This window comes from Columba livia, chromosome 14, assembly GCF_036013475.1.
Source record: "Columba livia isolate bColLiv1 breed racing homer chromosome 14, bColLiv1.pat.W.v2, whole genome shotgun sequence".
In the NCBI taxonomy this organism is placed as follows: domain Eukaryota; kingdom Metazoa; phylum Chordata; class Aves; order Columbiformes; family Columbidae; genus Columba; species Columba livia.
Window position 1 is genome coordinate 5,960,607 of NC_088615.1, and position 26,662 is coordinate 5,987,268.

Sequence of the window (26,662 nt, forward strand, 5' to 3'; positions counted from 1 at the left end):
GTGCCATTCCCCCCTCCACGCCTGCAATATTTTCAGCCCCGGGGAGGTGGGTGGGAAATGACAGTGAATCAGAGAAGCCTGGCACAAAATGTCCATGCAAAGCAAAACTCCACCAGCTCTGAAGCTAAAGTGCTAAAGGCAGAAAGGCAAACAGAAGGGAATGTAGGCCTCATTGCTAGATAGATCGTTTATTAAAGTGAAATTCAGCATTTTATCTTTGTCAGACAGTACAGAGTTAAAGTCTCATACACAGTGGAAGCAGGACATTTCCTACACCTCAGAGAAATGAGTTCTACAGTTTTTGCTATAAGTTACTAAGTTGCTTTAACAATACACAGCTATATTACACAGTTAAAAATACAAGGTGTCCAAAACATTTGGCATAAGATCAGCACAACACATGGAGGCCAGAAACGGAGGAGAGAACAGAGTTCTTCTCTCCCAGTAAACCCGCTGAAGGACTCCAAGCCATTCTGCACGTTACCTGCTGTCCCCCTCGCCTGCGCTGCAGCTGCAGCTGGGACAGGAGCAAACCCAGCTTGGCAGAGGCTCCTGGAACCTGCTGATGTCCGGGGTTGGCTGCAGAGCTGCTTGCAAGGGAAGTTCAGGTTTAAGGCAGGAGCCCTCCTCCCAGTTCTTCCCCCACTTTCTTCAAGCACTTAATTCATTCCATACAAGCAAGTCAAAAACGCAAGACCGGGGAGAGCTGTGAAAAGTGCAAGGAGTATCTTACATCCTAACAGTTTGTTTGCACTTTGGAAGTGGAAAGCAAAGACTCCCTAACTCGAAAAAAATAGAGATGACTAAAGGGCATCAGTGACAAGAGGAGTGAGGCATCAATAACATTCCTTCACCTTTGGGACTCTTCATTCAATACTCTGGGCAGTACAAGGACTTTTTTGTACTGGAGGCTACCTTGTGTCACCCACTTTTTTAAACTGTAGAGGCAAAGTGAATCTAGTGCTCTGGGGAAGAATTGAAACAAACAGGCCCCCAGCAGATCATTTCTCTCCTCTCCAACTGAAGATCTCCCATTGGTATTTACATTTGGCTCAGCCAAAAGACGTAAAGTGCACAGCTCCCCCTGCTTCCCCTCTCAGAAAACATCCATTACAAGAGCTAACACCGAACAAATCCTCCTCCACGTCACTAACTGTGGAAGCGTGTTTTGATCAGTCTCTCTCTGGGCTGTGTCCTCTTTCATCTTCTCTGTGCCATCACAGCCCACTTGAAAACTCGCACTCACTGTGCATTATTTTCACTCTTGATTTTGAAGCCTCTCTGAAGTCAGCTTGCACTTCAGACTAACTTTAAACATCAAACTTGGTAGGATTTGGTCAAGTCTTGCACACCAGGGTATCTAGTGGTTTACAGCCAAAAACTGCGACATCAGAGTGCTGGAGACAAGTGGTACAAATCTGCCCTCTCTGCTTTTCTCAGGCTGAGCATCTAAAGTGCCTGGCAAAAGAAACATTAGCTTCTAATGCAATTGTTTACTTCACATTGATATACAATATTCTTTCAGATTCTTTGAGATGCAGAAATTAAAAGCCAAACAAACTGCATTTTAACACAGCCTCCCTAGATATATTTGCACTTTTCAATCATCGGATTGCCACCAACCCAAGTCTTTGCATGCTTCCAACTCCCTTGAGCTGAGCTCAAGCCAATAACTACCAGCAATGAGTTATTCTTCTTCCCTTAAAGCAAGCAGAGGGTCCTTGTACAGGATGAAATTAACCCCGGAAGAGACATTTCTGCATTATTTGGATTGGATTTGGCTTGGATCTCTTCAGAAGTCTAATGAAGTTAATGCAACTCTTCCAGGAGAATTCAATCAGGCTACGCAATTGAATCAGGCTCTGTTATGGCTGGAGGGCTTCAAAGCCGATTCCTCTGCCGCAGGGTGAATGTCACCTATGCACATTTGTAAGAAATAGACTTCCACTGTTATAAATGGAAGATGACATCTGGTCATCCTCCATGCCTCCAAGGCTTGTGCTCCATGGTTCAAAGCTAGACAGAATTTAAGGCCCATCTGTGAAAAGCAAAATGTAAAATAAGAAAAGAACTCTTATCATACCAGACAAAGCGATTTGGATCGTCCACCTTTCCAACAAGTCCCACTTAAAAGTGCTGAGAAAATGTCCCACCTCATGGCTTCACAAGTGTGAGGTTCAAACACATTTACTTTGCAGTTTAAAACAAAAAGTTGGAAAGTCTTTTTTGAATTGGCATGCAGCATAAGGAATCAAATACACAGAATGGTATTATACAGAACGACAATTGCATTGTTGCGTTTTCTGGTTATTAGACACTAAATGCTTTTCAAGAATCACAGGCACCCTGAACATGGATATTGCTACTGAATTGACGTGTGATTTCAGTTCATAGCGCGGCAGCCGTAAAGTGGCTGACCCTTCCAACAAGACATCGGCTTTCTTTTGCTCAAGGCGTTTTGCTCTAGCTAAGTTGAGAACAAGGTAATAAGGCATTTGCAAGGGTTTATAAGGCCATGGGGTCTGACAGCCAAAGATTCTTCCATTTCTTTGGTGTCTTGCCTCCAAGTTTTCCACCTTATAAACAACTGCTAATGGCTGGTAAACATCTCTTCATCATCATACTTCATTAAGAATTTTTTCAAAAAAAGTATAATTGCTTTAAGAGTGAAACCAACAAGGATCACATTTCACATCAACTGATTATTTTCATTAAGAAAACAAAAAAAGCTTCCTGGATACCACCTCTGCACAAAAACATTCCAGTGAATACACCTGAACAGATGGAACCTGCTGCCGTATTTCCTTGAAATGAATCATTTTGCTGCTGGCTGCTAAAACACCCCAACAGATTTATTTACTTTTAGAAATTAAAACAAAGTACAACCACCAAAAAAGTAAATCCCAAACAAACTACATTTTTACAGTTTTGGTTACAATGAGGCATAACCCTCTCAACTCAGAAACTCGTTTTCCTTTGGTAATATCCTCTGATTACATGAACACTTGGAAGATGAACATGCAGTCAAAGAACACACCCTTTTAGGTACCTGTCCTGAATGAGAGAAGCCAGATCATGTTGACTGATATGGGAATTACTTCATCCTTTCAACAAGGAAAGGACCAGCATAATTAGAAAATCTTTAAACATTCATGAAACACCGACACAAGACATTCTCTTCTCGTTCCTTGAACCTCTCTCTTGGCTGATGTTCTTAAAATCCATACTGAAATGAACAAGGAAATGCTGAAACAGTCACACCCTCCCAAACTTCACAAATGGGACGTGTACCATAACAGAGTATTTCTGCCTATGACACAGGACTTGGACGTGTTGAAGTTTGTTGAACATGGTTTTTGGGGTATTAACAAACAATTCAGAGCTGATGTGAACAGCTTGCTTTAAACTGTGACTTGATTTTTAAAGAGACCCTGGGAGAGCTTCACAAAGAGCTTCACTACGTGAACCCTTCATGCCTTACAAAACACGACGTAGCGCTAAGATGGGGTCGTGATCTGCGTGCTTAGCTCTTCAACAAAGCTTCATCCAGTTTTGGAATATTAAAACCTGCCACTGACAAAATGCTAGCCGAAGTATTCTACCGCTCAGTTCGTTGCTTAAGGCTTGTTGAGAATATACTCTCTATGTGGAGTCTTGGCATCTTGTAACAGAACAGAGACATTGGTCAGGACAGCAAAGAAACAGGGGTGGTGCTTTAAATCATGACATCCCCTTCAATAGAATTTGAGGTCACTGGATAACAGTCAGTCACGACCAACACTTTTGTAAGCTCCTTTTGCCAAATTAACCACTGAGTTATTTGTAAGGACACCTTGGCTTTAAACACCAAAATCAGAGCGATCTCCTCAGGCAGCTGCCAGTTAAAGAGGACCAGCATGCCGCCCTCCCCTCACACAGCTCTTACAAAAGCACACGTAACGCTCAAAAAAGGCAAGTGCTTTGATACCGTTTTGCCATTGGAGAGACAGATGAAGCACATCCTACTTCAGTCAGTTCACTACCTCAGTTATGGCAGCATAAATCTGCTTTATACTAAATGGAAACTGCGAGCCCGCTAATCCACACAGCAGTTTTGCTAAAGACAAGCTTCAGTATAAAATTCACACCACTTGCGATTGATACCTGATCTGACACAGAGATTAAGAGACAGATGTCTTAAGCCACTGATTCACCTGCCATCACCGAGCCTTGAATACAAGGCAAATAAGCATAAGTGAATTAAATGAGCCAACATGATCAAACCCAGCCAATAAGCTGTATTTGCCTTAATACCACATTCTGAGGAAATGCAGAAGTTTTAAGATTCTTACAGACAATTAATTAGTGAGTTCTTAAATAAAAGAAATTAGGAAAAGAGATTGCAGAGAGTTGTTTGGCATCCATGTTGCAAGGGGTGGGATGAAAATGGTTGAAAAAAAATGAATTGATTTCAGACTGTTCAAGTCGTGTTCACTGGAGTAGATTTGGTGAGCTGGAACATTTGTAGAAGTTTGGGACTTGAAACACTGACTCAAGGCAAGACAGAGCAAACTTCTGGCTCACGCACCTCAACAACGCATTTTATCTCTGAGGCTGCTCCAGTCCTGTGCCAAGGCAAACTGCACGGTGGTTTGGGATGTGGTCTGAATTCAGTGAAAAAATTCCATCTGTGATCTGAATTGCACTGAGATGCAGATTTCCAAAAATAGTTTAAAATACCAAGATGACAAACTCCACAGTCCTACAGGTTTACTTGGTTTCCTCATTATCCTCATTTGTTTATTCCAATGTGACTTTGAAATGAGGGGAAGAAGTCTTCAGAAACATGCTGGGCACATGTTTGCAAATACTCCTGATAAGAATGTCTATATTTTTTTTCTGTTATCCAGACTTACTGCATTTAAAAAAAAAATTTACAATATACTTCAACAGTTTTTATAAACCTAAAATGCACAATACCATCTGTTCCTTCAAGGTCTCTCTTATTCCAAGTCTTGTTAATCTTCATTCTAGTTGCTTGCTACCTTCTGATTTCTGGTCCAGCCTGCTCTTGTTGTTCTTCACCATATAGATGAAATATGCCAGCGTCTCTTTCTCGTTCACGGGAATATTCCTGAAGTGACGACTGACAGTCTGGAAGGACAACATGTAAAGGGACAGAAATTCGGAAATTAAAAAGTAGAAGTAATCAGAACAGGATTTCACTTTCCAAAAACAATTTTATGGCCACTGAGCGTAATATACTTTTAGTCAAACATGCACCAATTCAAACTGTCAGTCCTCATTTCCCTTTCTCTTTAGTGCTGGAATGACTATGTCAGCAGTATTTGCAGCCAACCTGTAAGCGGAATTTGGAAGCCAGAACGTCCTCCTGCCAAAACAGCACAGCCTCTCCTAAGTGACATTTCATGCCGAGATTATTTGGAGAGCAAGTTTGCCTTGCATCTCAGTATTTTAAAGGAGAGTATCAGAAATACTGAAGCACTTTGCTGTGTGAACCAGATGTAGCAAAGTTACAGAGTCCAAAGGAAAACACACTGGATAAGTTTTCACTGAAAGGAACACCAAGGGACTTGCAATGGGCGAGTTCAGATTTGGTTAGGGCTACCCTTCCCTGACACCGGCATAAGCCCTGAACCATTAGTTGCTTTTCTTCCTCAGAAAACGAATGTAGAAAACATGTTGGAGCTGGATGAGATTTGCTTCTCAAATGGAAGAAGCTCTTTTACGGTACCCAGCACAGCTCCAGAACTGGATTTTGATGTAGGCTGAGCAATAAGTCACTCCAAGAAGATTTATGGAAGTTTGAGTTTTCCTTACGGTGGGGTAGCAGCAGGAGTCTAAGAGCCTCAGGCAGCAGTGATTCAAGCATGGGAGCTGGACGAGGATCCAGCGTAGGGTCAAAGCTGCTCAGACTTCACAGGAAATCTGGGAAGTGTGTGACAACTTTAAGTTAGGCTCCCTTTATTTTCCGCTTGCATAGTAGTTTGTTCTTTTTTTTTTCCCCTCCTGGGCACATTGATGGTAAATTGCCTAAGTAAGAAGTTGTTCATGGCAGGAGGTAGCTGAGAGACTATGAACATGTTAGTTAGAACATGACAAATCAGAACTACTAATGAGGACATATACCCACCCTGCTTGGTTCAGCTTACTCCTACACACACTACACTACACGTTCTCTATATTCTGTGTATTCATTTCCTGGTTGACCTTGAAAGAGGGTAAGACAGCGTGTTTTGCTGTCTTTTTTGGTCTGCCGGTTGTTGTTCTTTAAAGCAAAACCGTTAGTTTTGGGCAGACAGTTGTGAAAGCCTCAGCATGCAAAAACAATCTCGTTACCACTCAATAACTGCTACCGTTTTTCCAAATTTAGAGAAGACTTTTCCCACCGAATGCCTTCAGATCAATTCAGGAAAGAGAGCAGAGCAGATGAACACCAAGCACAACAAGCCCAAGTAACAAAGAATTGCAGTTATTTCTTAACAAGTATCCCATGTGGTAAGAAAGCAGCAGTAGAGGCCCTTAAAGAAAAGGGCCTTTTATTGACTTAATAAAGACTTAAAGGCCTTTTATTGACTTAATACATAAGACATCAGGACAAGGGAGGGAAATAAGGAATCTGAAGTCATGGTCAATGACTTTGTCTGTAATAATAAGCAATTCCAACCAGTTCAAGTGCCTGTGAGGAAACAAAAACTAACAGAGGCGCTTCAGGTGAGTAGCAGCGTGTGAGTTTGAGTACAACAGCCATCTTCAGTTTACGCCTGAGCCTCTGGAAACTGGGTTCTGGTTCTGCTCCCTAAAGGTAACGAATTGAGAGAGTCGCTACCGGTATCAGCATCCAAGAAATCTGCACTTCCGCACAGGAGATAAGAAGGTTTTTTAATAGCAGAGATGACAGTACCTCTGTCGTCACTTACTTCTGCTAGCTGAGCCTTGTTGAGTCCAGGCCTAGTCTGCAACTTATAATGTCTCTTGTAACGTCGCAAAGTGTTCACTTGGAGCTGGAACAAGTCAACCTGGAAGTGATGCAGAGACGAGGGGATGAGCACTACTGTTAGCTTCTGTTAGGCAGAAATGTAGAATCATCTAAAAATAACTATGTCTTCTTCAACAGGATTGCTCCTTGCCTGCATTCAGAACCATATCAGCTCGCCCTACTGACAAATCTAAGTATATTTTGCATTTGTTAATGCTAAAGGATCAAAATAGCCTCAGGGAAATACACAAAATTTTGTTCTGGTTCACATGCTGTCAACAGAATCGCTCGCCAATTTCTGCTCTCAATTACACTTCTGCAACCTCCAAGTAAAGGGGAACCTTTTGTTCCCACAAGGTTTAAAAAGCTCACACATGAAATACCAATTTAGTAGGCACTGAACAAATGGCTTGTGACATAAAACAGAGGACGGAGAAGAAATGAAATTCAAATACTTCAGTGGAAAAGTGCACAGTTCAAAAGCGAGCGAGGGGGAGATTACAGGAAGGAAGATGAAGATCACGTGGAAAATGCCATGTTTCGAAGACAAAAGGAGTCCCTGCTGAAAACCAAGAAGAAAATGACATTACAACCGACACACGGCAGAGTTCTCTATTCAGTCAGGTGATGTGCAGCCCCCAGTTTCAACCACCAAGTACCCTGAATGCCCTACAGAACTACCATTTATAGATACCAGCTGGGTCTTCACCAGTCATCCTGGCAACTAAGGTAAAGCCTGAACAGGAAAGTTGTGAGGGAGAACCTTGTAGAATGGAAACACAAACAGCTACAACGAAAGGTTAGGTATCCTTAAAACAAAAACCAACCAAACCCCATGAAAACTTACTGCTCTTTCAACACCTCCACACAGGAGATGTGCGGGCAGAGCTTTGCAGTTAAGACACAACTTTGCTGGCAAAATGATTCTTGGTGGTTTTTTCACCTTTTGCCAATCTGGGTGGCATTTCCAGCAGAGGGCTCTGCTGACATGGCCAGAACTCGGCTCTTCTGCAAACATCACCTCTGCACAACTTTTTGCAGTGTCAACAGTGCCAGAAGCATCACCAAAACAAATACAGCACACAACGGCACAGAGGAGAGATTGTCCTAGAGTTCTTAACACAGGAAAAAAAGTCACCACCGAAAAGAATTTATTTTTACCATTACAAAAGATTTAGTATCAAATCCTGTTTTAACAGCTCTCTGTTTGGAAGTGGTACATACATGAAACTGCACAGTTACCTCACTGTATGGCTTTTGATAGAAAACTTTCCATAGGCAAAGAACTCATACAGGAATGAAGAAAAAAATAGGACGTGAGACATCAGAAAAAATGCCCCTGAAAAGCAAGAGTAACTCCATAGCAGTTTAAGTGGAGTTGCCATTTAAAATGTAATTATTTTCTGATACGTGAAAACATCCAAGTGAAACATTAACATGCTCAAAATTAGTAAAGCAGCCTACACCCACTCGGCACCTACTAACCTCTGGCACATCTGTTTCATGCTCAGGAGAGTCACCTCCGTCATCGCTTGTCTTCCTCTTTCTTTTGTTTCGGACACTTTGAATGAAGTTCTTGTGAAAATCGCAAATATACAGATGTCTCACCTGAGGAGCAGAAGTGGTAAAAAAGCGATCAAAACAGGTATGGTAGAAACAGCACTTGAGAGCAGCCAGTTCGACAACCGCAGGAGAGGGCACATCCCTCACGACATTAAGGAGTTTCTAATCTTAAACCCCAGACCTGATATCATACTCTTGCCTTTGAGATAATTTACATTACAAAGACGAAAGGCAAGGACAATGAACGACTCAGGAAGCCCAGCTGAACCTGAACCTCTGCAGATAATACATTTTTCTTATAGTTGCAATCACACATCACAAAAGCAAAAACCAAAACAACTTGTCTGGAGGAAGGGCATTTGCTTCAGGTAACTACCAAGGAAAACATTATTCTGTTCCACTCTTGTGAACTTTCTGATTTGAACAGTACACATTATTAATGCAAGTGTTTCAAAATCTAGATAGACCAGATAAAAGTTGGCTAATTACCTCAATTAAAACAAGCAAAGTGAAAGCAAGTGTCTCTTTCCTATAGCTCATCGTGCCATGGAACTTCCTTTTTAACAAATATTATCTCACTAGAATTAGCATCTATACTAAAAAAAAAACCAAAATGATCAAAATTATTTGGTATCTGTAAGGCAAAAATGTCTTCAGACAACACAGACACCCTACATTTGAATTCACTTTATGCAGCCCACTTCATATTTTCATATATTTCCTTTATTTTGAGCTCATTAGTCTGATTTCTTTTTTTTTTTTATTTGTAAAGCCTTTCATCTGGCGACAAAGAATTATTTCTGAAATGAAAGAAATGACTATACCTCTAGACAAACCTGCTGAGGACTTCAAGCAGAAGAAACACTCAGGGTTTTAAGAGTAAGATTGTATTTCAAACTGAGTCACTCTCTTCCTGCAACATGATGGATTTCAGCCATGCAAAAGGAACCTACCCAACTGGGGAAGCTGCCAAACACACTGACTCAAAACTTCACCTTTTTGTTTGCCTGTTTGTTTTTAAAGGTTTTAATCTTTAAAGATCAGGGAAGAAAAGCACGCAGGGCGGACCGAGTCGCTTCTGAGAAATTCCTTCTGTAATATCTCAACAGGCTGCTCTGCTCTACCAATTTCGTTGCTCGGCAAACAACCCGTTTCTATCTTGAGCTGACAGCTGTCACTTACCATCATTAAGCGGTCAGCAGCAAATTAGGCTGTTTCGTGCCAGCCAGGGAACAAGCGAGAGCTCTGTGCACAGGGCAGCACACCAAACGTTCCGAGTTACATGCAATCGTTCATTTTTAAGTCATCTGTTTTGCTAAAGCACAAATTCTTACTAATGCAAAAAGTACCGGCAGTGCCGCCCAACTGAAGCAGCAACCCGTGACGCTGATTTCACCCTGCGGTTTTCAATCCCAAACTGAAATTAAAATCGCGCTATTGCCACCGAAGCCAAGACGGCTCCTGTTCCTCCCAAACACGGGTTCGGTGCCGCCTCATTAAGCCTCACGAGCTAATCAGCGCCAGGAGGCACAGCCGCATCTTCACCGCGCGTCCTTCCCTCACCCCAGCGCAGCGACACCGAACACCGGCGAACGCGGCGCGGGGAACCGAGCTGGGAACACAAAGCATCGCCAACGCACCCCCTCTCCCCACAGCCTGTCGGGGTTCAGTGACCCCCCTGGAAGCTCCACTCGCCTGCCCGATCAGCAAGTTTCCGCTGGGCCGAGGCGGCCGGAGCGCGGCCCCGGGAAGCACCGCAGTGCGGCGGGGGCTGGGGAGGACACGGAGCGGCCGGCTGGCCCTCGGGGTGGGGGGCCCGGCGGCGGCAGGCAGGACCGGCGGAGGCCGCAACTCACACTTTTGTCGATGTCCAGCTTCAGCTTCTTCTGCGAGATGCTCTTCTGGATCCGCTTGCTGAAGGACGCGTTCCCGGCGGGGCGCACGCAGCGGTCCCCATCGTCGATGAGGCAGCAGCTCTGGCCGTAGAAGGGGGCGGCGGGAGGCCCATCCCGGCTGTCCTCCTCGGTGCTGAAACCATTCATCGCCCACCTGCCCGCCCCTCACTCCGCCCGGGGAGCCGAGAACCGGGGAAACAGCCGCCGTTGCCGCCGCTGCCGGGCCGCCCCGCGCCCTCCGGGGGGGACCCCGCCGCCCCCGAGGGGACCCCCCACTCTTGCAGGGGCCCCCTCAAGGGGGGGACCCCCCTCAGCGCCAGGGGAAGAGGCCGCGCCGCAGGAAGGGTCGCCGCTGCCGCTCAGCGCTGCCCAGGGAGGCCAGGCCGGGCCGGGCCCCCCAAGCGCCGCCGCCCGCGGGGGAGCCGGGACCCCGTCCGCACCGCTCACACACACACACACACAAAACCGCCTCCCCGGCAGCGGAAGTCCCACCTCCTCCCCTGCAGACGGAGCGCTAATTGGGCTGCGCGGATCGTGGGGCGGGGCTCGCCGGCGCCGCTCCGCGCGTCTATTGGGTGGAAGCGCTGCCTGTCTGCCGCCACCGCCCGGCTCCGGCCCGCCTCCGCGTTCGCACGGCAGCCGGAAGGTCGCCGGCAGAGAGGCGCGCGGGGAGGGGGAGCGCGCGCCGTTGCCAGGGCAGCGCCGTGCGGCCTGTGCCGGGAGCCGGGGTCGCTCGGCCTCTCCCTTCGCCCCGGGCCCGCCGGCCTGCGCTCGGCCTCCGCTCCGCACAGCCCCGCACAGCGAAGCACAGCGCTCCAGCCGCGCACCCGCCCGCCTGTGGCTCGGGCCCGGGGGCTCCTAGCCCGGGTTTCTCCAACCGAGCAAACCAACACCAGCATCGCTCGACTAATAGCCCAGACCCGCGTACACAACTCGTGTTACACAGCCCCCAGCTGCCTCTGCTCGGCTACATCAGCACCAGGCTCCTGCTGTCGTGTAAGTAGGAGTCCCTGGCTGAAATATTAAAGATTTTTTATCTTTTTCCTGGTTACAAGGCAGGGAGAGTGAAAAGGTTGGACCTAGAGAAGCATTTCCCAAAGCAATCTGACTGCAAGCTTTGCATTTCATTTCTCTTCTGAAATAAGCAAAAAAAAAAGGGAGGAAAAAATAAGAAATTCCTACTGATCTGTAGAGAAAAGAGATCACTTCTGGAAATGCTCTCACTTCTGAAGCAGTGGACAGCATGTGCTACTGTCAAAGGCACCTTGGCAGCTGTAAATGGAAAAGGATTTCATCTTTCTGAATAAAAGGCTTCTTGCACAAGCAGAAAAAAGGTTCTATAGACTGAAATAACTTCAAAGTCTGAAATCCCGCATGTGGAACAACGTGCGTTACTGCGAGACGAGATGCACCGAACCACGCACACGAAATACCTTTGCAAGAGACTCAGAGCCCGTGGTCAGCAGCTGAGCTGCTCCACAGCAGCACTGACACAAGCATCCCGCAGCCTGTTCTGCCTCATCCCCGCAAGACGACTGAGAAACGCTAAAATATGTATTTTCCAGCCAGTCCCTGCAATACCAAACAGGTCTCAAATGAATCTGGACGGCAGTGATTTAATACTCGTCCTCAACAGTTTTGCCTCTTGTCCCAGCTGTTATTGTTGGTGCACTTGGGCTGTTACTAATTCCTGTTTGTCCGTGTGACTCCTGGAGAACCAGAGAGCACCCTCCTGGGGACACGGCTCCCCGGAGCCGGCCACTGCATGGGGAGGTGCTGAAACAAATGACTTTACCTGCAGAGTGAAATAAATAACTTACGCTTTTTCTATGGATAAACAACGCTTAATCCAATTCCTTAATTGTATTCTTTAAACATGTGTTCATTAGAGCATAAGCAAAACAGCGCTGGGTGCACGGGGGATTCACTCCGCCCAACACGCACACTTTTAACTATAAGAAGTGTGCTTAAAAACAGTATGGAATCACATATTCATAATGACCCCAGGAACGCCTATACATATTCATGACCTTTCCCGCTTTTTATTAAAATGAGTCTCATATAATCATTTACATATTCCCCTCCTTGACCCTCCCCTGTTGCGCCTGCACAATGTCACTTGGTGAATTTAAGGAAGGGTCTTTAGGCGTCTTTGGATGAAGCTCCTCAGCTTCATCACAGTGGACTCTTTACCTTTGGCTCATTAGGAGGAACTGGCTGGAACCCAAGCGACCAAACCGACTGGAACCAGACTGGCGCCCCCTTTTTGCTGTAAATCTTGGCTATCTTGTCTCCTCAAGGTTGCAGCCGGTGCTGTAAAACTTCTTATCTTGGCATTTAATGAAGTCCTGCTTTTTTTAGCACAATTAGTTACATACAGCTCTAAACTAGATGTTAATAATGTGGTTTAAAATGTTAGCTTGTTAGTAGGCCCTTATTACATAGTTGCTTAACCCTTAAAATGTTAGTTCTCGATATCAATATAACTTCCTAAACAAGCTTTATAACTTTTTACATAGAACTTAACCACCTTTCCCTTTTCCAAGTTCAGAGTCCGTGCCTCATTTGGTTATACCTGTAAACATTAAACATCTTAGCACGAATCACAACTGCATTTTTCACAAGACCAACAAGCAAGCAGCTAGTGAAGAACAAAGAGATCTTAAAAAGCAAGATGCTACTGCTTGTAAAAGCCCCTGGGCCAAGTTGCCTGGGATCTGCCTGCCTGAAGTAATAACCTCCTGGCAAAAAACTCACAGGTATTCCCCTGTTTTTGGGAAAGGGAAACACCGGAAGGCTGACATTGTTCTCAGAGATCCCCATAGCAAGCTTTTTGAGGTTTATCTTAACATTACAAATAAAAATTGAAGAGCAGGCTGAGGAAATCTTGCAGAAAGACTATCTTGACCATTTGGCAAGCTGAAAACACGGAGCGCAGGGGCATGTTAATAGCTGCCAGCAAGCAGGTAAACATGAAGAGAACATGATCATAACAAGCAGGAAGCTGGGAGTGGCTGGAGAAACAGGCAACATCAGCGCCAGAACAGGTCGGTACTGACCATCAGACTGTATTTTGTCTTTGGCTGCAAACTGTCATCCTATGCAATGATTTTGTTTCGCAATGCCCACTAAGAGCGAAAAAAACCCCAACAAACGTGCTTTTTTCACGGCCTGTGTGCTCGTTCAATGCTAAGTACCTTCAGCTCAGGCTAACACAATGACACCTTCTTTTCAGGCTTTCAAAAAAAATAACGCATGGAGGTGTTCATATAATTGCAGTTTCTTTCAGCATATTTATCCTCATGGGAAGCTCAAGATTTCACAGTCTGCTAGTCTGGAACTAGCCTGCTGTGAAATAAACTGCCTCATAGAGACATTCTTTATTAGGTATCTATCACTAACCTGATCTAATAATTCTTTGTGGGAGCTGCAATGAAGTGAGAAACAATGTTTCATAAACCCATCAACATCCAGGCAGCTTTAGTGCCTTGGAAGCTGTAATAACCTGCCCATCCAAGTCAGCCTTCTAATCAAATTAGGGGAACCTGCGCAGGACTTTAAATCTTACCTGGAGCAGCACTACCCTCTAAAGGGAGGTCTGCAAGGCAGCTGTCATCTGGAACTTAGCGTTTTAATGGAGCCATTCAGGGTTCTCAGGACAGATATGCCACTCTCCAAAAGGTCCAAAAGATGTCCTGGGAATAAGCTATTTTTATTTTATTTTATTTATTTTTTTAATACCTCCAGTGAGTGTGATACCTCCTGGGGTGTATTAGAAGGGGGGTGGCTAGTAGATCCAGAGAGGTCCTTCTTCCCCTCTACTCCGCCCTGGTGAGACCACATCTGGAATATTGTGTCCAGTTCTGGGCCCCTCAGTTCAAGAAGGACAGGGAACTGCTGGAGAGGGTCCAGTGTAGGGCAACGAAGATGATTAAGGGAGTGGAGCACCTCCCTTATGAAGAAAGGCTGAGGGAGCTGGGTCTCTAGTTTGGAGGAGACTAAGGGGGGACCTCATTAATGTTTATAAATATATAAAGGGTGAGTGCCATGAGGATGGAGCCAGGCTCTTCTCGGTGGCAAACAATGATAGGACAAGGGGTAATGGGATCAAGCTGGAACACAAGAGGTTCCGCTTAAATTTGAGAAGAAACTTCTTCTCAGTAAGGGTGACAGAGCACTGGAACAGGCTGCCCAGGGGGGTTGTGGAGTCTCCTTCTCTGGAGACTTTCAAGACCCGCCTGGACATGTTCCTGTGCGACCTCACCTGGGCGTTCCTGCTCCACCGGGGGATTGGACTAGATGATCTTTTGAGGTCCCTTCCAATCCCAAACATACTGTGATACTGTGAGAAATCTGACCATTTCCATTTTCTGTACCTGGGGGCCAGTGGAGACCCTGCCTTAGTGCCTTCCCCCAGACTCCCACTCTCCTCAGCATTTTTCTAGGGTGGCACATACTGAACATGCTAAAATGCTTCAACTGTCACAGCTTTTGGCACATCCTCCCCCTGGGAAATGTTCCCGTGACCAAAAACCACAGAGCAGCCTTCCCTTAGGAGCACGCCTTGCAGTTGTGAGCTGCTCCCTCAAGAGCCTTTTCATTCCTTCACACATGTACATTTTCACACATGCTATTGTTTCTCTCCCCTCTGTTTATTTCACTGTTTTTCCACCCCATGGAGTTTAGTAAAAAGGAGCGGTGGGAAGGCCACAAAAGAAGTGGTGACAGCAGAAAGTGCTGAGAGTCCTAATGGGAACATGGGGTAGGGCTGGGCTCAATGCCTGTAAACCTGCCTTGTCTTAGGTTGAAAGACTTGCCCTTCCCACAGAAAAATCGGAACACAAAAAGGGCAGCGAGCTGTTAAAAACCCTCACCTGAAAACCAAGGAGCAGGACAGATCTGCCAGTAGTTGCTCTCAAGGCGGACACACAGAGTAAGGAAAGCAACAGCTTCACCCTGCCCTAAGCTGGGGAGCAGCTGTGTGATGCTGAGCTCCCCCAACCTGCGGGAAAAGGTATTTCGGACAAGGTGCACGTACAGGGTGGTTCTATTGTCATGGCCGTGTATCTCAGAAGTAAACACACAAACTGCCTTTGAGAAAAGCTTTTTGTGTTGCTTTAAACCTGTGGCTGGTGACACTCAGGGAGGGAAGCGAACCCGGTGCGGTGGCCTCTGCCCAGGTGTCGGCTCTTGGAGGTTCTCAGCCGCAAGGCTCCGTTCTTGAGGATAACAAGGTCCGCGCCCCAGGGACCGCAGAGGGTCACCATCCAGGCATGACAGCATCGCCGTGTTCCGCCATGGGAACAAGAGTGCCCGAGGGTCCCACCCCAGCCCCTCGTCCAAAGTACTCACCACACACGCAAAAGCTCCTCCCTGGGGAAAGCTGCAGCTTGAGCACCAGCAGTCGCTGCAGGAGATCCGCAAGGCACCAACTTGGGGAATTTTTACTTACTCAGTTGCCATTTAACACAAACTTCTAATCACTGATTTGGGTATTGAGAAAAAGAAAACACAGACTGAAATAAACACTTTTCCTCCTCCTTCCTTTGGTTAAATTTCATCCAAACACCCGTCGTTCCGAGTCTCACCTCCCCTTTGCCACGGTTCATAGAGTTTCTCCGCGTTCATTGTGCAAGGTGACAGGTGGTGTGGGAGGTCAGGCTCAAGTGGGTCTGTCTTCAAATCTCCATACTGGGTTTTCTCTGCTCCTTTGTGCTTCTTGGTGTCCCCTGTTGACAAGGATCGTCCATGGTTGCGACCCCCCAGGGGTGTCCTGCCTCAGCACAAGCCATCTACATGGGCCCTCCAGGACTGCATCCTTGGGCACGGAGTGCCTCCTTGCACGAACATGTCCCCCTTTGCATCTCCTCCAGCTTTGTCCACATCTCACTACATTTCTCCTCATGTACCTCCTCCCGTCATGGCCCCCAGGATTCTCTGCAGCCCCCACAGCCTGAACCTACCACGCAGGCCCAACACAACGCTCAGGCGTGAGCTTGGCGGCTGCTTGTGCATGAACACGGTAAACCCTGCAATTTATACCCAACGCCTCTCAAGAGCAGCTGAGAAAGACGTTTCCCAGGGGTTGGAGGAGAGCAGTGCCTGACACAGCAGGAATCCTCTGCCCGGGAAACACCAGACCAGGGAAACTAAGCTCATTCTTACAAGAAGTGGAGAGAAGGGAAATCAATCACTGGAGCAAAACAGGCAGGGACAGGCATTTCTGCATACACAGTTTCAGAAAACACATTAAAAATTTATTTTAAATATATTATAAAAGGAAGTCCATTCAACTTTAAAAACACTAGGCATTCTATCAATGATTCCCAGTTTATGAAAGCTACTACATTAAAGTGCTACAAGTCCTTTACCACCCCCAGATATTAGGCTGTTGGTCCTAATATACACAGAAATAAATACACACTGATTCAAGAGGCACCATCCAGTTTTACAGATAAAATGCATGCAGTACAGGAACAGACAAACTTGGACCTTATCACCGAGATCCTGGAGAATGCATTTTGAAACCAATTCCCTTCTCCACCCTAGAGGCTAAAGCTATTTGTTACTGTTGTCATAAAGGATAACATTTTAGTCTATTCGCTTGATCAGTTTTTATCTTGTTTGGTGTTGAAGTTCACATTTGCTCGCTCCCTAATTGGGATTACTTTTTTCCTAAAGTTGAACTAGTAGATTTAAGACCACATAGAGCCAGTGGATTTACATAAAACTCCCAAATCCCTCACATCTGCTGGAATCATTGAAGCCTTTTGGGTCATACAGAAGCATCAAGAAAGCTCAAATGCAGCAAATAAAGGAACATGGTCAGCTGGCAGAGGCAGAGTCAAAAACCAGACATATTATTTTGATTAGGATTTCCATAATCTATCATTGCCTACCTTCATACACAGACCTCCAAGATAGAGCGTGACACTACAAAGGAACAATCAGAGGAGGTGAGTTTATTTCAGTTACGCTTTAAATTTATAACACGAATAAATCAATTGGACTGGTTAACAAGGAATATGAAATGAATTGACAACTGTGTGTTGAATGCTGATGGAAACTTCAGATCTCAGCTTTCCCATTCTCCACCCACTGCATCTCTGCTCTCCACTCAAACTAGGCGAGGATTTGCAGCTCTTTTTAAAATACAGACTCAACACTCATGAGGTCAGCAAATAAAGCCCTGGAAATCTTACACAGGCTGGGAAATTGGAGCACGCAGACTTGTCTTCCTCAGGATCAAGTAATAGGCCACTGGTAGACTGGGAGCAGCACCCAGTGCTCCCGATTCCCAGTCCAGCTCCCCCTTCACTATGTATCCTGTGAAAGATCTTTTTTAATCCTACCCCTCCAGACTCAGACATTAACCTACTCACCATTTTGGCATCAGTTTCCTAACTATTTAAGAAGCTTTTCATGCTAAATGGCTGTTGAAATGGAAACCTAGGTTGCTGCTTGTCAGATAAAGAGTGATGGAGGCACCACCAGGCTCTTTTGTTGCAAGCAGGTGAGTAGGAACATGAAGGGCAGCAGCTGTGAGCAGACATGGGATGCAAAGTATGCTTGAATCCCTTGTCCTAGCAGAGCCAGACTGTTTCAGACATGACTTTACCAGAGCACTTTTGACTGAAAGCGTGACAGGCCGACTGCCAGCAGCTGTCATCACCAGTCAAAACCATTCAAGTATCTGCCCAGATCTTGAAAGACCATGTAAAATAAAAGCTTCTCTCTTTTTACCCAGCATGATTGCCCAATATGACTTTTAGGAGATGCCTCTGCTCTCCTCAATACATCAAGCTATTATAGCTACTGTGATGATCCTACACTAGCACCGTGTTCTGCAATGCTGGTTGTTGGTGGTGCCTGCTTGACTTTCCATACATTGATGTCTCAGTGCAGCAGTGAGGAGGAAAGTTTGCTGACTGGAACTCTCCAGTAAAGCAAAGCCCTGTGCACAGACTATTGTAAACCAGCCTTGGACTGAAGTTGAGCTGAAAAATCGCTTTCTTGCTACTTCTGTATGAGAAATTTGAACGCATCCTTTAGAAGTTTCCCAGTGATGGAAGGCATCGACTTTCTGCAAGACACTGCTGCTGCAGATTTTATATCCCTTTGGGACTATTTGTGATTTCTGATTTGGATACTTAGAAAACAAAATGCAGGATCTTGCATGCCAGTGAAATGCAGGAGCCTTCACCATGAGGTGAAACGTGCAACAGCAAACAGAGACATCCTCTGATCCAGCTTTAGTTGCTACAGAGGACCAGGAGGAACCTGCCGGCCTCTGAGTGACACACCCTCCCAGAGTCATTAACACTATTGATTTAACACTGGAAACCCAGGAGCTTCTGATTTAGCTGTTCACACAAGTTTTGCACTTAGAAGTCCGATATTTTAAGAAACACACACAAACACTGCACAAGTCAAGCTTCCTCTCAAATCCTTATCTCCCAATCCCTTCCCCTCTTCTCTCTTGTCCAGCAAGGCACTAGGAAATGGTTCAAGTTTAAGCATTTGCTGTACATTTACATGTAAAAAGGCACATCTTTATTTTAATGATGCTGTACTCCCCCTCCAGTAAGGCTCACCGCGCTTCTCTTGTGGTATGGAAAATAAAGTTAATTTCCCAGGCATGAAAAAAAGACACCGTGCGCAGGTAAGAGCCCCAGACCTACTACTCTGTCTGTAGGCCTTAGAAATTAGCACCAGTATAAATCAACAACAGCTACACGAGCAAATCAAAGTGTTATTTTGCCACATAACACACGTCCAGGGATCCCCCTGTTGTTTGGATTCTGATACTTAAAAGCAGCAGAATTGATGCAGCCACAGAGAGAGGGGTGGGTTGAATACTCTTGGGGAAAAATATGAAAACATTTATTTTGCATTAGATAATCACTGGTATTTAATCTCCAGTCTTGACTTGCATGCAGATGTGAAGATTTGCTTATGTATTCATGCTTTGGCAATTTTGCTTACAAATAACCAAAAGTAATTGGAATAATTAACCAAATTGCGCAGCAAAGGCTCAATTAAAGATGTAGATGATGAAATACAGCTTCTGTTTCTCAATCAGTGGATGGTTGGCTATATTAAGTCTTCTCATTAGTCAGCAAAGCCTCTAGGGTATTGAAAAGTATGATTGATGCAAATAAATTAATAGCTTGAGGCCCAGTGAGCCAGTCGGAAGTGTACAGAATTTGTGGGGCACTTATCACACTCAGATCCCAGACCTTCAGAAAACAGATCAGATCAACCATACTGAGAAGGATCCAGTAGGACCACTCACACTAAAGCTCCAGCTTCCATGTACTGGTGGTTGGTTGTCAAACAGGAATCGCCTCAACCGTTACCTATCTTTCGGTACAAACCGCTAAGAGTCGTCCATTCTCTCCAAATTAAGATCACTAAGTGGTAAAAGACCTGTTCGTTACTGCAGTTCTCTCTGAAGCAAGCGTCCAGCAAGCCGAGCAGCGAGGGCTCTCTTCACAAGGTGAGCCCAAGTACAAAGCAAGCCATGCATTTTAGAAATGGAAGTTAATCCTCTCATTAGAAACTAAGACACACAAAGTTGCAAGCTGCAAGCAGAACGACCTACAGTCCATTTATATCGTTTGCTGATTGTGTCCCAATTGTAAAAAACTAGCACTGTTCATGGACAAACAGCTTCTTGTTCCACAGGTATTGAAACATTCATAAAGACATCTGGTCAGGCCATCAAGCAATCCACTGTCAGCACTACTAGGCTAATGAGAGCATTAATAACTTAAGGAAAGCAGCAACCAGACACAAAACACTGGAAGGTGGCTCTGCCTCCCATAGGAATGAAAAGGGATCCTAATGACAGACATATTGTAGGTACAGAGAACATAAAATGTCAACGCTGTCTGACACTGGTCTCACTTCCATAGCAATACTGCTGCAAAACTGTCACAAGCAAAGCCTACAGCTTTCTCCACTCCCAAAATATTAGACACCAAACACATTTGGCAAGCCTGGTTCCCAGCTGCAACACAGCGCTCGTGTTTCCTCTGCTTCGTGACTGCATGGGCCCGGTAAGTTGGCAGAAATGGTCAGGCATGGCCTGAGCTGTAAGGATGAGCAACTTGCTAATGATTTTGAACTTCATAGTCAATACATCAGACCTGAGAGGCAGCTGGTCATGCCCCAGTCTGCTCCTGGTTTACAGACACAGCCCTACACAGCCTCAAAAACACCAGACTCACAGAATCACAGAGTGGTTGGGGTGGGAAGGGACCTCTGGAGATCATCCAGTCCAACCCACCTGCTAAAGCAGCTTCACCAAAGCAGATCTCACAGGATCATGTCCAGGTGGGTTTGAATGTCTCCAGAGAAGGAGATTCCACAACCTCTCTGGGCAGTCTGGTCCAGGGCTCTGGCACCTCAAAGGAATGAAGTTTCTCTTTATATTCAGATGGAACCTCCTGTGTTTCAGCCTGTGCCCATTGCCCCTCATCCTGTCGCTGGGCACCACTGAAAAGAGTCTGGTCCATCCTCTTGACACACACCCTTGAGATACTTGTAAGCATTGATAAGATCCCTTCTCAGCTTCTCTTCTCCAGGCTGAACAGCTCCAGCTCTCACCAGAGGGCCGTCCCGCTCCCCCCCCCGAGTGTTTCAGCCTGGCACCCCAGAGCTGCCTGCACTCCACCTACCCCTGCAACACTCCTGCATGGGCAATGGGACAAACCGCGGAACCGGGCAATTACCAAAAAAGACCAGTTTCACTGATTTACGCAGCATCTTTGCAAATGGTTAACTGCACCGTCATTCACAGCTTTTACTAAAAAATGCCACTGCTGCTTTCAGCTTAAGGCTAAGTCAGATGAACCAGTAAATCTGTTTTTGCAACAACTTCATTTTAAACCAGATTGGGTTTTCTTTTTTAAACACTCGCTCAGACTCAAAACCAAGGGTCCTCCATTCATTCTTCAGTGGCAGAACTTTTTTCCAGAGACAACTCTGGTTCAGTGTCCGGCAGATCCTGCAGCCAAACCAGAAGGGTAACACCTTGGTGTTGCTAACTGACTACACAAGGGACAGGGCACCAGTGAAATGGGCCCATCAATCCCACATCTGCCTAAGCACAGATTTCCAGTCACAGTAAACTGTACAGTGCTGTGGATGTTGGGGGAAAAAAGGAGAGATTAACAGCACATTCCCACAAGCCTAGAACACTACTGACCACAGGACTCGTGACCGCAGCAAACTACAGACTGATGGACTAATGGGTACAGACCAATGGCTAATCTCAACCCTGACTTAATCATCCTGAATGAATCTGCTCACACCAACTGTAAATTAAGTTAGCCTTTAAAACTCTAAAGGAAAAAATGGAAGTTGCCCTCATGTAGTAGATTTAACTCTGAGAAACCCTAGAGGTGTCCGTGTTAGAAAGATTCTGAATAAGAGGCCAATTTAGAACCTGATATCCAAAGGCTCTTGGCAAAAATCTTGACCATGCTTAGTTAAAAACCCTCTGCTCACCTTTCACCCTGAAGAGTCAACAGTGAGCGACAAACTGACTGTAAAGTGAAGTGACTAGAAACTCAGATTTCTCATCACTATCAACTACAGCAATATTCCCAACACTTGGCTGCACTTCCACTAGAGCTCATTCCTTTATCAGAGCTACGATTTGGAAAGTAATAATATTCAATCTGTTTGAAATACATCTTTGTTTAGGGAAAAAAAAAAAAATTAACTTCGTTTTACATTTTGATGGCCTTTTTTTTTTATCAAAGGACTAAATCTCACGTTCAAGATTTTACTTATGTGGACTTTGGGAGATAAAACACGTATGTGGGAACACTTCAGCAGGTGGTATAGCAGCTACAGAACGTCCTGGAGGCTCCTGGATAAGAAAATCATTTAACATCAGACCCAGGTGGGAAACAACAGTGAAAAAAAAAAGGCAAAAAGCAGTTTGAATCACATTCAGACTCCTCTAAAAACAGAGTTTCTGCTCCAGTCTCAGCACAGAAGTGGCTCCGGCAAAGCCTTTGAAATTTCACCATCCTCAGAAGAGAAGGATGCAGCATCTTCACAATAAAGACTGGCCTGCTAGTTAACCTTCTCCTGAGATTCTCCCTTTTACCTTCATGAACTGTTTAAAAAAAAGTATTCTTAAAAAAATCTTTTGCAACCCTCCCCAGTAAAAACTATAATTGTAAAATATATATGTTTTCTCAGTCTTTTAAAGATCAAGGTTTCTGTTAAATTTTTCCAAGACGGTTGAGTTTGTATGTTCAAATATCCACTGCTGCGTTGGAGATGAAGGATTGCAGCTGTTCATAAAGATCTTTCGGTCACTCTCACTGCAGTCCATACAGCTGCTGCTTACTGGATGGAAGAGGGTCTTGTCCTGGCGAAGAGAAATTTGACGTGAGGTTGCTAAGCAGAGAAGCAAAGTTGTTCTAAAACCAACAGAAAGAAGTCTTAAAAAACAAGGCAAGCTGTTTTGTCACTGGGATGTGTGTGAAGAAGTTGTTGGTTGGCAAGTGACAGGGTCCATTCCCACCCCTTGCAACAGAACCCAGCCCAATCCTCCCATCTGCACAGGGAAGCTGGAAAGCTACATCTAAAGCCAGGTTCTCCAGCCACCAGGCTCTCATCCCGCTGCAGTCGCTCCACAGCACCTGCATGAAGATTGCAGGGACTTGGACAGGACATTTAGTCAAGAATTCTCTTCCTGATGCCCACAGAAGAATAGCTTAGGAGGAGGATAAATAAATCCTTATCTACTTTTGGCATAACTTCTAGTGCTTAGAACAAACCAACAGACACACCACACCATTCTGCAAGCAGGTTTTGCAAGCGTTTTGCATCACCTCAGTGCCAGCTGCGGACAGAGCCGCAAGGAGAGTGTCCTCCTGCTTAGCAAGCCCTGGAGAAGCAGTTGTCAACATTTCTAACCAGTGGAAGAGGGGAGAAGAGGGGAGTCGCCTCTTTCTGATCAAGAGTAATTAATGGCACAACGATAACAGACTGCCTGCAGATTCTCTTAGCACCGCTACATGAACAGAGGAATAAAACGTGAGCGGTGACATTTTAAGGAAACTTGAACACCTACAGACAGTTTGGCACCTTAAACGAGCACACGTACATGCATGCGCACACATGCAGACTCACTTTTCGGTATCTCCAGAGCTGGTTCCCCTTCATTCCGTGACAGTCATAGAGGGTCACAGGACTGCTGTGGGAAATGGCATCAAAACAAAACTTCTTGGTATGCTGAGGATCCCCAGGACGGATGTCTTCTCTCCAACTGAACGTGAACACCTGCCAGGACAAACAGAACCCTCAGGATGGCTGGCATGGCACATGGTGCTTTCACCAGCAGAACGACGTTCCCTCCTTTGCCCACAAGGTGAGGATGGCTTCAGGGAAATGACATCTTCTAGAGAAATACCTCTGGGGACAGTGACTGCTGACCGGGGGGTCTGTACCAGCCACTCCATGGACTGCTGCACCGCTAAATGAGCGTGATGCTGCAAACGGCCGTACTGGTTATCTCAGGTACTGATAGCAGCTGTGAATGTCTCTGCAATGCAGACACCCATCGCGGATTAAGTGAGCAGCTGACCAATTACAGCACTTCACAGGTAGCAAAAAAGTCAGAGTGCTACAGCAGCTCTGAGTTAACACTGATGGTAATCACACGGGTCTGCCTGCAGCCACCTTGGGAAGAGTCTGTCCCACACCTCTGGGACAGGAGCCCACAGCCCCCCACCCCACTCACAGGAGCGTCAGAAGGACAAACATGGGGGAAATGCTTCCTGGAGCTCTCTCCTACTGACCCTGCAGTGATTTCTCATCACTTTCACATGAAATGAAGGGAAGGATACTACAAAAAAAACAGAAAGGATTTTAGCTCTAGTAACCAGGCACAACCTATGCCTGACAACGCTGTGGCCTTGATGAAAGCCACCTGTCCCAGTTTCAGCTGGGATAGAGTTTTCTTCCTACTAGCTGGTAGAGTGCTGCATTTTCGATCTTGAAGGAAAATAATGTCGATAACACACTGATATTTTAGTTATTGCTAAGTAGTAGTGAAGGACTTTGCAGCTCCTCACATGGCCCTACCATTGGGAAGGGTGGGAGCAGCCACAGCTGGGACAGCAAACCCAAACTGGCCAAAGGGATGCTCCGCATCACATGATGTCATGCTCAGTATATATTTTGGGGGAAGAAGGAGGAACACAGGGACACTCAGAGTGACGGTGTTCATCCTCCAAAGCAACCTTTATGTGACGGAGCCCGGCTCTCCTGGGGACGCCTGAACACCTGCCTGCCCATGGGAAGTGGTGAATGAATCCCTTGTTTTGCTTTGATTGTGCACACAGCTTTTGCTTTACCTGTTAAACTGTCTTTATCTCAGCCCACAAGTTTTCTCACTTTTACTGTTCCGATTCCCCCATCCCACGGGGAGGGAGCAATCGGCTGCGTGGTGCTTAGGTTCCGGGTGGGGTTAAACCACAACACCACCAGATGCGAGCACATGTGGCCTGGAAACCCTGAGCCACCAGGTTGGACTATGGTAGAAAAGTTGGAGGAACTACCACCACACGCCTGCTCTGCCCCTTGCCCTGCCCTCTTGGCTTTTGGTTTTGGCCACAGCTTGAGACAGTTGCGTGATCCAGCTGCATCGTCAGCCTGATGATCAGAGCTTGGCTTATGACATGTTTTAAGCACCGTAGGACCAAATCTCACAAAACACAAACTGGTTTAAAGGCAGGCACGTGTATCCAGCTTTTGCTTTCTGCTTTGACAAGAACAGCATCTCTGGCAAGGCTGCAAGTGTCCTCTGTGACCAGCACTAGCCAGCGTGGTTTTACAGCCAGCACACGCGTTCCTCTCAGTCCCCAAAGGGAAGGGCTGTTCTGGGGACTCCTTTTGGAGCCATGGGGAGGAACAGTCCTCTCTCCAGAGAGATCTCATGGAACAGTAAGGAAGACCAGTAACGAGCAGGGTGCTATTATTTGAAGTAGCATGGCCAAAAACTTTTGCACAAAGAAGCTACTTTGTTCTTGTCTCTCTTTTAAACCTCTCTTGCGAGAGAAATTATTGCAATTGTTTAGGCTCAATGCTACATAGAAGTTCAAACCACATTCTCCTCCTAAATACAAGCCAACACTAATTGCTCAAGATCCTCCTGAAGCAACAAAGGCTTAGTTTTGGACTGTGCCTGAGTAAATTGGTTTTGTTTCTAGTTTTCATGCATCAAAATTGATATGCAACAGCCTTCTGTCTCCTACCACTGAAGCCATTCCCCTGAAGAGTTATGCATGGCTCTGTAATAGAGGCATTGTTTTCTTGATCTTTTCTCAGCTCAGCTGCTACAGTTTAGACAAACTAATATTTCCCTCCCTTCTGTTACAATAAAGCTGTCATTTCTGGCACCTTATATGTTGAGAAGGTGAATTTATAGCCTGGCCGGTTTCATCTCTCTCCAGCAATAGTTGGGTGTTTATAATGCATTTGCCTCCTGTCACAAGGATGATAGTAAATGGTTATTGAATGCTCCTGCAGGTTCATTAATATGCATGATGTTCCTCCATCACTTCTTTCAGCACAACCTTTGAAGTTAATATTCACTTTGTTACATATTACAGCTGCCTTGTTTCTGGTTTCTTTTATTATTTTGGCACATTGTTTTCTTCCGCTTTCTTTTGTTGCTCTGAGAACTTCAAAGCGGAGGTAAAAGCTCAGCACCAAGTCTGCCAGGCTCCAGACCTCGTTACGAGCAAAAGCCACATCCTGCTACAAGCCCATCAAATATAATTAGCACACGAGCCTTGGAGTGCACAGCACCCTCTGTTCACCTGACAGAGTTGTGCAGCAGCCTTCCTTCTCAAACAGTCGTGCTTATAACTTCTTCCACTGCGGATTTATTCAGGGGCCAATGATCTACCGAGGGACGGTTACCTGCACGTTGTTCCATGCTGCCTCTCCTCTGTCCTTCACGCAGTTTTCCAGCCTCAGTGGGGATCCCAGGGCACCATGTTTAGTGTCCACACACAGTCCAGTTCCTACATTGCGTATCTGAAACAGTAAACTAGTCGCTGAATCTCCTACTGTTACCAAGTGATAGAAAAGAAGGCTTAAACTGCCTCAACTACTCATTTGCAAACAATTTCACGATTCCTCACTAAACTATGTATCTCAGCTGGTATACAACAGCCAGGAAAGAGCATGG

The 26,662-nt window shown here is 45.6% G+C and overlaps 2 protein-coding genes across 2 annotated transcripts in view; both read right to left on the bottom strand.

Moving 5' to 3' along the window:
- Positions 1–172: 172 nt before the first annotated feature.
- On the bottom strand, positions 173–10,761 carry SAP30L (SAP30 like). The gene is made up of 4 exons (XM_005503625.3): positions 10,399–10,761; positions 8,465–8,587; positions 6,921–7,019; positions 173–5,133 (listed from the first exon to the last, which is right to left on the bottom strand). Exons 1-4 carry the CDS (start codon positions 10,582–10,584, stop codon positions 5,005–5,007), a joined length of 537 nt encoding a protein of 178 aa, XP_005503682.2. The 5' UTR covers positions 10,585–10,761; the 3' UTR covers positions 173–5,004.
- A 5,911-nt stretch (positions 10,762–16,672) lies between these two features.
- GALNT10 (polypeptide N-acetylgalactosaminyltransferase 10) overlaps positions 16,673–26,662 on the bottom strand; it is an 83,858-nt gene continuing 73,868 nt past the window's right edge. Inside the window, exons 10-12 of the mRNA XM_065029721.1 lie at positions 26,392–26,508; positions 23,596–23,745; positions 16,673–22,828 (exon numbers count right to left, since the gene is read on the bottom strand). Of these exons, the coding sequence (XP_064885793.1) occupies positions 22,661–22,828; positions 23,596–23,745; positions 26,392–26,508 (435 nt within the window). The 3' untranslated portion in view covers positions 16,673–22,660. The remainder of the gene's footprint in view (positions 22,829–23,595; positions 23,746–26,391; positions 26,509–26,662) is intronic.

What these genes read in the sequence shown, in the direction of transcription:
- SAP30L (XM_005503625.3), bottom strand. Translation starts at nt 10,584, where the DNA reads ATGAATGGTTTCAGCACCGAGGAGGACAGCCGGGATGGGCCTCCCGCC. An exon ending in AGCTGGACATCGACAAAAGT is followed by an intron (nt 8,588 to 10,398) that starts GTGAGTTGCGGC and finishes TCTGCTCCTCAG; the next exon opens with GTGAGACATCTGTATATTTG. An exon ending in ACAAGGCTCAGCTAGCAGAA is followed by an intron (nt 5,134 to 6,920) that starts GTAAGTGACGAC and finishes TTGTCCTTCCAG; the next exon opens with ACTGTCAGTCGTCACTTCAG.